A 13841-nucleotide genomic window follows, 5' to 3' on the forward strand; every position below is an offset into this window, starting at 1 on the left:
AAATCTGCCTAGGACAGGGGAGTGCAATATTGGGTGTTTCAATTTTCTCAACTGTTATTTTCTAATTTTATTTACCATGGTGAAGATATATTACTTTCAAAAATAAGAGGACTTTGAAGGATGAATAAGTTTGCTGGAAGGAGATGCAGGGGTGTCAAGCAAAAAACACAGCATGTATGAAGGCAGAGAGGCTTGAAACACCAAAATTTAGAGTATTTAAATAAGTAATCCAGAATGTTAGGGCAAAGGAAGGAGGCTGAAAATGAGCCGCACAAGTGAGGTGATAAAGGGCCTTGACCTGCCATGATGAGGTATATGGGATGCAGGACAAGAAACTGCCAGGGTTGAGGGTGGGGAGTAATGTGCTCTTTGGGAGCCATGGAGGGAGAATGGCTGGGGCAGCAGCCAGTGAGGAAGCTTTGGCATTAGTTCAAGCAAATATGAGGGCTTGAACTATGAATCATGAAAATCTCAATGAAGACTTGAGACATTTCAGTAGTGCAGCTTACCTGAAATAGTAGCTTCATGTGACTTTTCCAGTGTTCCCCTGAATATTTGGAGCCCTTGTACACCTGGAGTGACTATATGAAAGCTCATGGAGTCACTCAGAGTCTCTATTGAAAAATGAATGATCCATGTAATTAACAGATGAGTTCTTTAATAGTGTGGAAAGGTAAGGACTTTTTGGATTGATTGCCACCATGGTTAACTTCTTGAAATGGATTTTGTAGGAGAGTTGAATGCATGTACATTGACTAGGGAGTGGCTAAATGTCCTCTGTCTGACCATGGATTTCTTTTTTTTTTTTTTTTTTTTTCGGTACGCGGGCCTCTCACTGTTGTGGCCTCTCCCGTTGCGGAGCACAGGCTCCGGACGCACAGGCTCAGCGGCCATGGCTCACAGGCCCAGCCACTCCGCGGCATGTGGGATCTTCCTGGACCAGGGCACGAACCCGTGTCCCCTGCATCGGCAGGCAGACTGTCAACCACTGTGCCACCAGGGAAGCCCCATGGATTTCTATTTTTGATCTGGAAAGTTGGGTCATTATAATTATAGAAAAGTTTTGTTTCTATGAGATTACATCTCTGGAATTATATATGATGGTATAATTCAATCCATGAACGGACTTAGGAAGTTAAAAAAAGCCCATTTGTGAAGTGTTCAAATAAAAGACTGGACTGTTACTTGGGAGAGGCTTCATAGAAGGAACCCAAGCATCTAATGGTTGATTTACTCATATGTTCAACATTTATTGAGCGTCTACTGTATGTCAGGTACTGTGCTAGGCATCAAAGCCCAGTGACTCTCCTCACTATTTAAGTGCTGTAGATGCTGTGATAGAAATCTATAGGTTGTGGAAGTTGGGGATAGTTGGACTAGATTTATCCCCAAAGTGTCTTCCAAGATTGTATGAAGGGGCTTGAAAAGTGTCTATTAAATCCTGTAGCCATGTATGTGATATATAATTACAGGCCAGCCAAGAAATATTATTTCAATCTGTCTTTTCTGGGACTTCTATTCTTTGGGTGTGAGTTGTGACTTATTTATGATTCCTAGTACCTCTACAAAATTTTTATAACTTCAGATTCCCTTAAATATACATTCAACTATTAATAATGAGTGACTGTCTCTGAGGAGTGGGATAACAGGGGGAGGGAAAAAACAACTTTTACTTCTTATTTACTCAGGTCTTGAGGCTTCAGGTTTTCAGTTTTACCCACCTCTGTAAACAAAGACTTCTGCCCTCTCCATTCCTTACCACCGCATCAGCCCTCATATCTATCCACATAAGCCAAACCACAAAATAACAATATCTTCAGCAAAAGTAACCAACATAAATGCGGTCAGAGTAAGCAACAGGGGTAAAGAGTGAGAGAGTGAGACATTCTTTTAGGATATATGGCCTCTTAATATGCACATGTTACCGCAACTGTGTACTGTCTTTATAGAAATAAAAATTTAGTACATAAAAACATGGTTCAATAATAGTAGCTTAGTTTTATTCATAGTTTTCGACACTTGTATAAAGTATATAAAGATGCTTTAAACAGAAGTCTGCAGTGGAATTTAAATAGCCTAAAGAAATGTGAATGGTTAAAATTTGATTTTTTTAATAGGCCTGGAATTAGGCCAAGAATAACTCAGTTACTCTTGGCTATAGTAGGAACCGGTAAATTATTCTACTACCTATATCTCTTCTAAATTGTTTGCCAGAAAAACAATGAAATATAGATATTTCATATACCATATTCCTTTCATTTGGAAGAGAGACTACTTGGTATGAATGTTGAATTTACCAAGGTTTTTATTATCTTAATAGCATTACTATCTTTGAATGGAGGAAAGTAAAAGGATAATTTGTAAGTTAAAATGTGAATAGTTGGTTTGCAGTTTATTGTCTCTTGCCTGTGTGGCCAGTTCTGAACATGGGGTAACTATAAAATAATGAGGCTGCTTTATCTGAACTAAAAAGTAATGAGACTGATGTTAGTCAAATTCAGTACTAGACATTAATAAAAATAAGAAAATTTGAAAGAAATGGAAAACATTGAGGTGATTTTCTAATTCTATAGAAAGGTGTACCTGATACAATTAGAAAACAGAAGAAAGGAAATGATTGAATTCATGCCTTGATGAAACGTTTGTGAATTAGAGAAATTAAACATATAAAGGATGTATATGGCTTACTGGCAGATCATTAATTCATTCTATAGCGTGTCCCAAGTATGGGAATTGCTTTTGTGTCTTTATAGTCTAATGTTAAGGAAGCTGTTTTCAGCTATACTTAGAATTAGCTTTCTTTTCTCTGTATGCAGCTATTGATCTTTGGTTTTGTTCACCTTGATAGATAATGTTTTTATTTCAAAAAAAATTTTTTTTTGCAGACTCAGTTTCCCAGACTTCATTTGAGAGTGTTTAGTACATGTCAGTAAGTAGGCTTTGCTGTGAGGAACTTTCAAAATCCTAGAATCCTGTCCCTAACTTTTTTTGACTGTGTCTTTCTTCATTTGTGAAATTTGTGTTAATAAAAGTACTCAATTAAAATACCGGGCAGCGGGCTTCCCTGGTGGCGCAGTGGTTGAGAGTCTGCCTGCCGATGCAGGGGACACGGGTTCGTGCCTCGGTCCGGGAGGATCCCACATGCTGCGGAGCGGCTGGGCCCGTGAGCCATGGCCGCTGAGCCTGCGCGTCCGGAGCCTGTGCTCCGCAACGGGAGAGGCCACAACAGTGAGAGGCCCGCATACCCCCAAAATAAATAAATAAATAAATAAATAAATAAATAAAATACCGGGCAGCTATGAAATGGAATCAGTAAAAATGATTTTAGGAATATTTTATAAATTAAAGTGCTATATAAATATTACAGTAATTTATGCGGTTTCTCATAATTGCTCAGAATCTTTTCAAGAAAATTAATTCTTCTCTCCAGTGGTTCATATATCTTTTCTCTATACAAGATTATCATCTCTTTTTTCATACCATACATACAGACATTTATATCCTGAATCCAGATGAGTTAGGCTCAGAAGTGCATTGATTCTCTAGCTTCAATCTCAGAAGACCAGTGGAGTGTTATTTTTGTAAATAATGCTGATTTCATTTTAGCTGATGTACTTGGAATTACATATAATAATGAAATGACTGTTGGTTTATTTTGAATGTAAATATAGTCATCTCCCTAGTTACTTGGTATTTAATATAATTTCATAACTGCTTTTCTTATCACCATCACTCTCAGATCTTAAAAAGTAAAATTTGAAGAGTAAATTACTATAAATTTTAAGTTTCAATATCATTTTTAAAAATACTAGAAAATTGCCATTTGCCTATATTTAGTATAATGAAAGAGAGGTACAGGTATGAGGTGACTTCCTGAAGGGTGACAGCACCAGTAGAACTTCTTGCCTTTTCCCCAAGGTCATTGTAGGTCTGGGCTTATTGTGAGAATTCATGTCTGAACCTAGCCTGTCTTGGATTAACCTGACAGAGCCTCAGTACACTGATTCCACTCAGGAACTATTCCAGGACATTAGTTAAGTGTTGTCTCCCTGGGCTGGGCTTAGGGTAAGCTTTGCGTGTTCTTAAACCTAATTGTATTCCTGACACACAGAGAAACAGATCTAAACAACTTATCTGGGGCCTCCCTGGTGGCGCAGTGGTTGGGGGTCTGCCTGCTAATGCGGGGGACACGGGTTCGAGCCGTGGTTTGGGAGGATCCCACATGCCGCGGAGCAACTGGGCCCATGAGCCACAACTACTGAGCGTGCGCGTCTGGAGCCTGTGCTCCGCAACAAGAGAGGCCACGATAGTGAGAGGCCCGCGCACCGCGATGAGGAGTGGCCCCCGCTTGCTCCAACTGGAGAAAGCCCTCGCACAGAGACGAAGATGCAACACAGCCAAAAATAAATAAATAAATAAATAAATAATTAAAAATGAATATCTGTTTAAAAAAATAATAAGTAAACAACTTATCTGACCCTGGAACCAAATGGGTTTCTTGGTGTCATTGACTAGAGATGGGGTCTAAGTGAAATCTCCCATGACAGCTCCAAATTCATTTTGCTTCGAATTCAGACCAATTTCCATAGTTTTATTAGAGCTTAATGGGCTTCATTAAATGTTTTCGAGTTAATGTCTCAAAATGCTTTTTTCCTTACCAGTTTATGTGGTTGACATTTTCTGCCTCCTTACATGTCACTTAACAAATGTGAAGATGTAGGTGTCTTTAATGTATTTTTTAAATTTTATTTTATTTGTTTTTCACTGCGTTGGATCTTTGTTGCTGCGCACAGGCTTTCTCTAGTTGCCGCGAGTGGGGGCTACTCTTCGTTGTGGTGCGCAGGCTTCTCATTTCAGTAGCTTCTCTTGTTGCTGAGCACGGGCCCTAGAGCATGCAGGCTTCAGTAGTTGTGGTGTGCAGGCTCAGTAGTTGTGGCACATTGGGCTTAGTTGCTCCGTGGCATGTGGGATCTACCCGGACCAGGGATCGAACCCATGTCCCCTGCATTGGCAGGCGGATTCTTAACCACTGTGCCACCAGGGAAGTCCTGTAGGTGTCTTAAAGAAAGGACATTCTTATTAAACAATGAATCTTATTCACATAAAATTGAAATGACCTCTGTGGAAGGATGGTAGAATTTCGTTTATAATAGGCGTGACCTTAAAAAATTAAAGAAGATATAAAACATTAGTAAACATCTTTGTGTTTGCTTATAGGAAAATATTAATAACATTGATTTACAGAATTTAGGGGAAACAACAAATGCATGTAAATTTGGAGTTTTTCAACTTACAATAATTTACCAATAATTTTTCCCTAAGATCCTGTATCTGGATTCTGGCAGGAAATAGCTGGCACACTCACAGGGACTTGGAGAAAATCTAATGAAAGGAACTTTTTACAGACGTGTGGGTAGGGTTTAAGAGAGCCAACAGGAACAGAAATAGAGGGAGCTATTCCTATTCTGAGTCCTGAAAGAGAAGGAAGAGGGGCAGTTAGCAGAACCTGGTAAGAGTCATATCTATAGGAGAGGGGGCCATGTGACAGAAGCTGTGGCCAGGAGTGGTAGAATGTACCGCCAAAGCTGCAGTCCCTCAGGAGGAAGCAGAGAAAAGTAATACCCAGATCTTTTTTCGCCTCCAACTCCCTGATTCTCTGTTGGTGCTGCCCATTGGGCAGACACAACCAGAAATCAGAAGGCAAGGGAGCCTGGATAGTCAGTAGAAATCAGTCTTCCAGAGTACAGAGCAAGCTAAAGAAAAGGCAGGGATGAACCTAGAGGGAGACTGTTCTGTACAGTTTCTGAGTAGGGGAGCTTGAGTATCATGCATTTTTATTCAGAATTGTTCATTTTAACTATGAGTTGGGCAAAGCTGGTTGGGATCTGCGTTCCTCTTATAAATTAGAATTTGAGGTGTTAACTCTCAACTCATACATCTTCATTTTATAATTCCACATTATTGCATTTAACTTTTTTTCTCTTCTCTCTCCAGATTACAATTCCTAGACGTTCTGTGGCATCTACACAGTCGACTTCAGGTAGCTTTCATTATGGTCAGCAGCCAGAAAAGAAAGACCTTCATCCCGTGGAGCCCACTGTGGAACTTTACTCTCCAAGGGAGAGCTTCTCTGGCTTGGTTGTGACAGAGCGCGAACCTCCTAGTGGAGGAAGCAGAACAGACTTCGGGCATCAGATAGATCATATTGGTCATGACATGTTACCCAGCATTAGAGAGTGTGACAGCTCCCAAGACCTGGGACCAAAAGACCTTCCTGACCATAACAGACTGGCTGTGAGAGAATTTGAGGGTCTCCCTAGGGAAACGGAAGAGAAAAGCATGCTTGTGGGGTCAGTTAATGAAGATGAGAAGTTGAGTAAAGGGCAACCTTATATTGAGATCTCCCCTCTCCCAGGAGACTTGGTGACGGTGGAAAGGGATCACTCAGCTACTACTGAACCTCTTGATGTGATAAAGACACAGACTTTTAGTGTGGTGCCAAATCAAGACAAAAGTCACGAGATAGTGAAGCTTTTGGCAGTTGGAACTTCAGCAGTATCTTCACGAGTTATTGACCAACATGTTGAAGGACAGATAGGCCAGGTGGCAGCAATGCAAAAAGGTAAGATATCTAAGGAGGATGACATCAAGAGTGAAGACTTGCTGAGTCATCAAGGAGACCTCTCTACTTTTTTGTACCAAGAGGGTAAGAGAGAGAAAATTGCCCCTAGAAATGGAGAACTATTTCATTCTGTTTCAGAGAGTGAACATTGTCCTCCATCTCGGAAGGATGTGGTTAGGTCATCCTTTGTAACTAGACACAGCCGAATCCCTGTTTTAGCACAAGAGATAGATTCAACTTTTGAATCATCCTGTCCAATCTCTGCAAAAGAGAAGCTCCTCCAAAAGAAAGCTTATCAGCCAGATCTAGTCAAGCTTCTGGTGGAAAAAAGGCAACTCAAGTCTTTCCTTGGGGACCTCTCAAGTGCCTCTGATAAATTGCTAGAGGAGAGATTATCCACTATTCCTGCTCCTTTTTCTGAGGAGGAAGTCTTCACTCCCTTTTCAAGACTGGCTGTAGACTCACACCTGAGCAGGTCAGCCGAAGACAGCTTTCTGACACCCATCATCTCCCAGTCCAGAAAGAGCAAAATTCCAAGGCCAGTTTCATGGGTCAACACAGATCAAGTCAACAGCTCAACTTCATCTCAGTTCTTGCCCCGGCCACCACCAGGAAAGCCACCCCTGAGGCCTGGAGTGGAAGCCAGGTGATGCTGTGTGCTCTTCTCCCTATGTTAAGTGTGTAGCACTATTTCTGTGTCTGCTTGATAATGTCATTGGTTTCATTTCTTTGTTGCCTGCTTCTGATCATCTACTTCCTTCCCTGCCTTTCCCAAGCCTTATAGCATAGTGTAGTTGAAAGGGTCAGTTTGATCCAGGTTAATTCTTAGCTCTCCCACTTTCTAGCAGTGTGAACCTCAATTTCCTTATCTATAATATGGGTAAAACATTTGCCTCATGGTTTGGGGAAGAGGAAATAGGTAGAATATGTCTAGAGCTTTGTTCAGTGCTTTTTACCATGCAACAAAGGTTATGTCTCTTTCCCAGTCCATTTTAACTAGATACTCGGTAATTTTCTAGTTTTGTCCAGTCAGAATCCCATTACAACAGATGTCATTATGATGTCAAATTCTGGGGAAAGATACTGTGTCTATAATATGATGAATGGACCCTAGTAACAGTTCTATTTATCTGATTATAATGAATTCAACAAACAAAAAATCCTTTAGGGAGTTTCCCTACATCTGATGATATACAGGACCATACATAATAAAGATATTGCCTTAATATTTACTGCGTGGTATGCTTGTTTATTGAAATATTCTTATGTGTAGTTGACCATGGAGTGATTATATTTTGAAGAGAGGAAAATATTGGGAAGTAATGAACCAATTAAGAGTGCTTTCCTTGGAGCCGTTACTCACTTTTCAGAGTAGAATGGTCTAAACCCTTGGAGAAGAAGCAAAAGGATAGTCTTTTAACAAAAACAAAGTGGACATCAAAATAAATTTACCTGAAAATTGTAGCTTGTTCTAGATAATAGGCCTCCACCTGTTATAAGGATTTCTGAAGTATATTAAAGTGAGGTTCTATCTGTATCACTACCCAGCAGAACTTGCTACCCTTACCTAAAGTTTAGTTTTGACTTGCCCTAGGGTTTCTTTCAGGTTCAAAGGTAACTAAACACTGGATTTGAAATGACCATGGAACTAGACTTCAACGGGAAAAATGGTGATGAGTAAACAGCAGTCATTTAGCTGAGACATTTTAAAAAGATGATTCCATGGACAATATTCACCTGTCCCCCCTTTTGCTTGGCATCTGTGCTTAATAGAGATAGTATATCTGTGGCTTGAGCTGCTTTGGACTGCAACAAACAAATCTTAATTACTATTTACTATTTAGAACTTTACATGTCTCCTCAAAGTAGAACTTGGTAACCTGATAAAGCCAGATGTGTGGCATTGTGCCAGATATTATAGAGCTGACCAGCCTGAAACTCATCTGGGAATTCAGTGGGAACTCAACTTTCCCACATAGGTCCTGGCACAGAGGAATTATCTTATTCCATTCTTCAATTTTTACAATAAGATCCATGAAGTTAGGCTTAACCAGAATGAGTTTCATGTCATTTGTCAGTATAAGTAGATGGTGGGGAAGGAAGAAGAGAGAAAATTCAGAGAAAAAATCAGTAACTTGTTGCTGATCCATGATGGTGATGGTGGCTGTATATGTCCCCTGCATCCTGCAGGTGCCAATACAACTTGGAAGTTCTTCTCCCATTTCCTTCTGTAAGGAGTGGCATGTCAGCAGTTTGAGGTTTAAATTCTTAAACTGAATGGATTTTAGGCCAAGACAGAAAGATATTTAGGGCAGAGGAGACATTGCTATTCATATGAATGCTTTCTAGATGGCTTGGTTGCCAGTAAGAGAGGCATTCGGGTCTCCTGAATCTCAGGGTATCGTCAGGGGCAGAAACTGAGGCCCAGAGAAACCAGTGACTACTCTTTTCTTTTGGAAATTATTAAGTGAGGTTGAAATATATTTTTATCTGTAGTTCCTGCTGTTGGTGAGTACTATTGAAGACTTATATTGTGGAGTTTAATGTTTGCCTAAGTATATATAGAACTCCTGTCCTAGAAGCCTTAAACAAAATTGTTTACTCTCCCTAATGTGCTAACATGCTAGAGACATTTCATTAAGTTAATTCTAAAATGGGAAGAGCAAACATGCTATAGGAGGAAGGGGCTTAACAACATGTAAGTGCTTCTGGATGGCAGACATCCAATTAAGTACTTTACTGCACTTGACTGCTCGGTAACCCTGTGAGATAGATAATATTCCCCTTCAAAGCTGGGAGAGGTTAAATAATTTGTCCAGGGTTATACAACTGGTATATGAAAGAGTAACTCCACATCCTCTGTTTCCTGATTTTGACTCACATCATACATATTATGATTTGGGACATTGTAACTTTCTAGGCACACTTAAAGTGAATTAAAGTGAAAATAATTATTCTCTGTTTTTTTTCAGGCTCCGCAGATATAAAGTCCTAGGGAGTAGCAGTTCCGACTCAGACCTTTTCTCCCGCCTGGCCCAAATTCTTCAAAATGGATCTCAGAAACCCCGGAGCACTACTCAGTGCAAGAGTCCAGGATCCCCTCACAATCCAAAAACACCACCCAAGAGTCCAGTTGTCCCTCGCAGGAGTCCCAGTGCCTCTCCTCGAAGCTCTTCCTTGCCTCGCACATCCAGTTCCTCACCATCTAGGGCTGGACGGCCCCACCATGACCAGAGGAGTTCATCCCCGCATCTGGGGAGAAGCAAGTCACCTCCCAGCCACTCAGGATCTTCCTCCTCCAGGAGGTCCTGCCAACAGGAGCACTGCAAACCCAGCAAGAATGGCCTGAAAGGATCCAGCAGCCTCCACCACCACTCGGCCAGCACTAAAGCCCCCCCAGGGAAGAGTAAGTCAGCCAGTAAACTCAGCAGATAGGAGCTAGGCTGCATCTCTGTGAAAGGTGTGAGATCTTCCTCCTAAATCTGATACATGTGTGTCCCTGTACTGTCTATTAAAAAAAATCAGTGTTGATCTTGTCTTGCAAAAGAAAGTAACATGATAAAATATTTATAAGCAGATATATGATAAGAAATTACCTAAGATAGGCAGCAAGCAGATCAGGAATCAATGTCTGCATAGGAAGGGGCAAGCCAGCAAAATCCAAGGGGGTGAAACTGGCTAAATGAACTCTCATTTCTTATCTGCCTTCAAAACAAAAATGTTGAAGGTAGGGGGTGGATTGGAATTTTAAGGGATTTAGCCTACTTTTTTTAAGGCTCTGCTCAAAGATTATATAGCAAAAGTGAAACTTCTCACTTTAACATTTGCTTTCCAAACTTCCCAACCTCGGAGAGTCAGAATTGCTCCAATATTAGAGTATGTAAGAAGTGTGTTGCCAGTGCTCGTATACATTTGGCTTGTGTGTTTATCTGGTGTATTGAGAGTTCACACCTTTACTTTGCCTCATTCCTAGTACCCTCCCTGGATTTCACATTTTTTAAAGTTAGTGTTTGTCACCTGATCCAATCTCTCTTATTTTTTTTTTTTTTTTTGCTGTACGCGGGCCTCTCACTGTTGTGGCCTCTCCCATTGTGGAGCACAGGCTCCGGACACGCAGGCTCAGCGGCCATGGCTCACGGGCCCAGCCGCTCCGCGGCATGTGGGATCTTCCCAGACTGGGGCACGAACCTGCGTCCCCTGCATCGGCAGGCGGACTCCCAACCACTGAGCCACCAGGGAAGCCCAATCTCTCTTATTTTGACAATACATTCTAACGTGCTTTTGGCAGCACATGCTGAGAATTTCAAATCCAATTACTTTTTTAAATCCCCTAATATTTCTCTTTGGAGCAACAGTTACTTAACTCAGTATATTTTTATTGTGAAAAATAACTGATGAAACTTAGGTGAAGGAAGGAAAAGTCTAAATAGAACTACTTTGCAGGCTTCAGTGCTTTAGGAAGAGGGACAGAGTGTGGAGTAATACCCTTCAAGATAGAAGAACCCTCTTTCCCCTGTTAGTTTCCTCCTTGTGGAAGGAAAACTGACCAGAGAAGACCTTGCTTCCTTAAATCTTCTAGGTACCAACTATTTCTACTATCAACCTCCAAGACAATACCAGGGAAGTACATTGCTGTGGAATGTGACTTTATGCTTTTAGAGCTTTAGAAAGAAAAATAGGAAGAAATTAGGTATGTTGAGGCTTAAAATTCTCAAACTTTGTATTTTATACATTTAGCCAGTAAGGAATGAGTATCTGAGGAAATAAATTAAGGCTCAATATTTATCTTTTAAGATTTTATTACCTGCTTCACCTGTGCTTTAGTTTGAATATTTGGGCTTTTTGACCTGATTTCCATGTAATCTTAATTTATAAAGCTGTAAGGAGGATCATATTTGTTCTGATCTCACTCTTCTGCTAAGAGGAATCAGTCAAAGTTAAATTATACTAGATTTTTAAAATGAGCTCTTTTATACTCACAGTTTTTGTGTTGTAAAGACCTTATTAAGGTCAGGTAAATTGGTCTGCTTGCTGTTGAAATTTGCCTTCTAGCAAACATCTGTGCTTTCTCTTTGACCTTGTGTTTGCTGCCAAACCTAATATGGTTGAATTGGAAAACAGAAAAAAAGAAAGATATTTCCTCACCAAGTGAACATATTCTAATGCTGCATCAAAGCTGCCCTGAAGCTGCACTGAACTTATCTTGTTCTCTTTATCTGTGTTGAGCTTTTTGAAAAAAAAACAAAAAACAAAAACTCAAAACACTATTGAGGCATATACGGTCTCCCATAAGAAATATAGCATAGTGTGGAATCTTAATTTCTCTCTGGTTTCAAGACTACAGAGGAATGCAATAGATAAGACATATTTGCTGTTTAACTAAAGCGACTGTAATATTGGAAGACCAATCCTTCTGTATTATATTGTATAATAGTTGCTATAACACTACTTGCATGTCTTCATGGTAAATTATATAAATATTTATAAATATATAGAGAAACATATGCTTATATAAACTCATTCTTTCTCATTCTCCACTTGTAATTTCAAGATCACAGATGGTAAAATTACTTTTTATTGTGTGCCTCGTGTACACTTGGGCCTTGTCTATCTTCATTTTCTGAAAATACGTTCTTGGCATGTGACACTTAACATTCTTTTTGCCTTCCTTGTGAATAATGCAAAGGTTGGCAGTCTTTAACAAGCCAAGATAGGTTATTTAATTTTCATTTTTAAAAGATTTTAATAGGGGAAAAAATTACTAGGACACACTTGTAATACTGGTTCAAAGATTTGTCATGTTAATTACATAATTCTGTCCTTATGGTTAGAGTGGATAAACTGGGATGATAATCATGGGTCTGACATAAATTGATTTAAAAACAAAAATCTCTTAAAAATTACCATTCTGCTTTCCTCTTTTCACCTCACTTGGGGAGGTGGGCGGTGGGAAGTAATCTACAATTAAGAAATTATCTTTTTCCTGTTGTATTAGCTAAATTGTGCTAAAAGTAGCCAGCTTTAAATCCTGAGCCCTCTAATCAGAAATGTGCTCATGGTAACTATTTGAAAAGCTGATGAGGCTGCAAACTGTAGTATGTGTGCTATTTTATTTCTTATTGGCATTTCTCTGCTAGAAGTCAAAGCTGACAGTGATGGCAACATGGCAACTGAATGTTTCCTCTTTTTTGGTTCCTTCCATTCTTCTCCCAGCTTTTCCACTGTGTTGCCCCCCTTTTCTAAATGGCACTGACAAACTCAAGATCCAGCCTTGTTGTGTAAGAATATTTTATTTTGCATGTAGAGAAAAGATTTAACCAAAGATATTTCTGCTCTGATACTTTCAAAAGAAGACAGATTAATTATATCTCATGTATCAATAGATACTCTTAAGAGGACTATCTTGAAGAGATTTACTCTACAGTTTTTAAAAGCAGTTTGTGCTTTTAGATTTTAGATGTCTTGGGCTAAAAAGAGATGTTGGCAGCCCTGAGCAAAGCACTTTTGGCACAAGGATTTTTGTTTTTGTTTTATTTTAGAGTATGATACAGAAAATGAGTTGGGTTTTGTTGTTGTTAGTTCTTTGTTATTTATTTTTAACTTTTTTAGTGATGGCATATTTCAGATTTCAGTAACAAACATAGATCATCCAACTGATTTTAAACCAGTTTGGATATTCTACCTAAGGTGAGGGACATGGCCATCAATTAAAGTCAAGCCAAACTATATGAAGAGTAGTATGGGGCAGAAGTTAAAATTATCTTTTGAAAACCAGGTGCCTCCTAGTTTCTCCTTTCACAACAAAATGGCTAGTTACCTAGTCACACTTGCCCTTACCCTCCCTTGTCTAGTCTTTGGAATTACTTGGGTGGAGCAGAAGATGGAATTAGCAACAGTTCAGTCCCTTTAGGTAGCATTATTCCTAAATTATGCTGCCAAATCTCCAGGGTGTAGATTGTTTGAAATGTTAAAATTCCACATAGCAGTCTTTTGCACAGCTTAAAGGCATTTAACTTTAATGTGTAGTGAACAAAGAATGAAAATTGTTTCATACCAAATTTAACTTTAAAGCACAGATTATAAACATTTTCGAATGTTAAGTCTTAAGTAGGCACTCTTATTCTCAACTTGGTGTGCAGGCTGGCCTTGCTGACAGTGGCATAGTTACATTTACTGTTTTTTAAGCTGCATGTTGTGGAGTGAATGCTTTTTTGGTTTT

At 39.6% G+C, this 13841-nt stretch overlaps 1 protein-coding gene across 5 annotated transcripts in view; it reads left to right on the forward strand.

The window, feature by feature from the left end:
* Window positions 1-13274, forward strand: part of TTBK2 (tau tubulin kinase 2) — a 155277-nt gene extending 142003 nt beyond the window's left edge. For all 5 annotated transcript variants that reach the window (XM_081230184.1, XM_081230183.1, XM_081230186.1 and 2 more), the window contains 2 exons: window positions 5995-7268; window positions 9595-13274. In XM_081230184.1, the coding sequence (XP_081086310.1) occupies window positions 5995-7268; window positions 9595-10057 (1737 nt within the window). In that variant the 3' untranslated portion in view covers window positions 10058-13274. The remainder of the gene's footprint in view (window positions 1-5994; window positions 7269-9594) is intronic.
* Window positions 13275-13841: the final 567 nt, after the last annotated feature.

The sequence above is a fragment of the Mesoplodon bidens genome (genome assembly GCF_964165515.1).
Source record: "Mesoplodon bidens genome assembly, chromosome: 3".
Taxonomy (NCBI): domain Eukaryota; kingdom Metazoa; phylum Chordata; class Mammalia; order Artiodactyla; family Ziphiidae; genus Mesoplodon; species Mesoplodon bidens.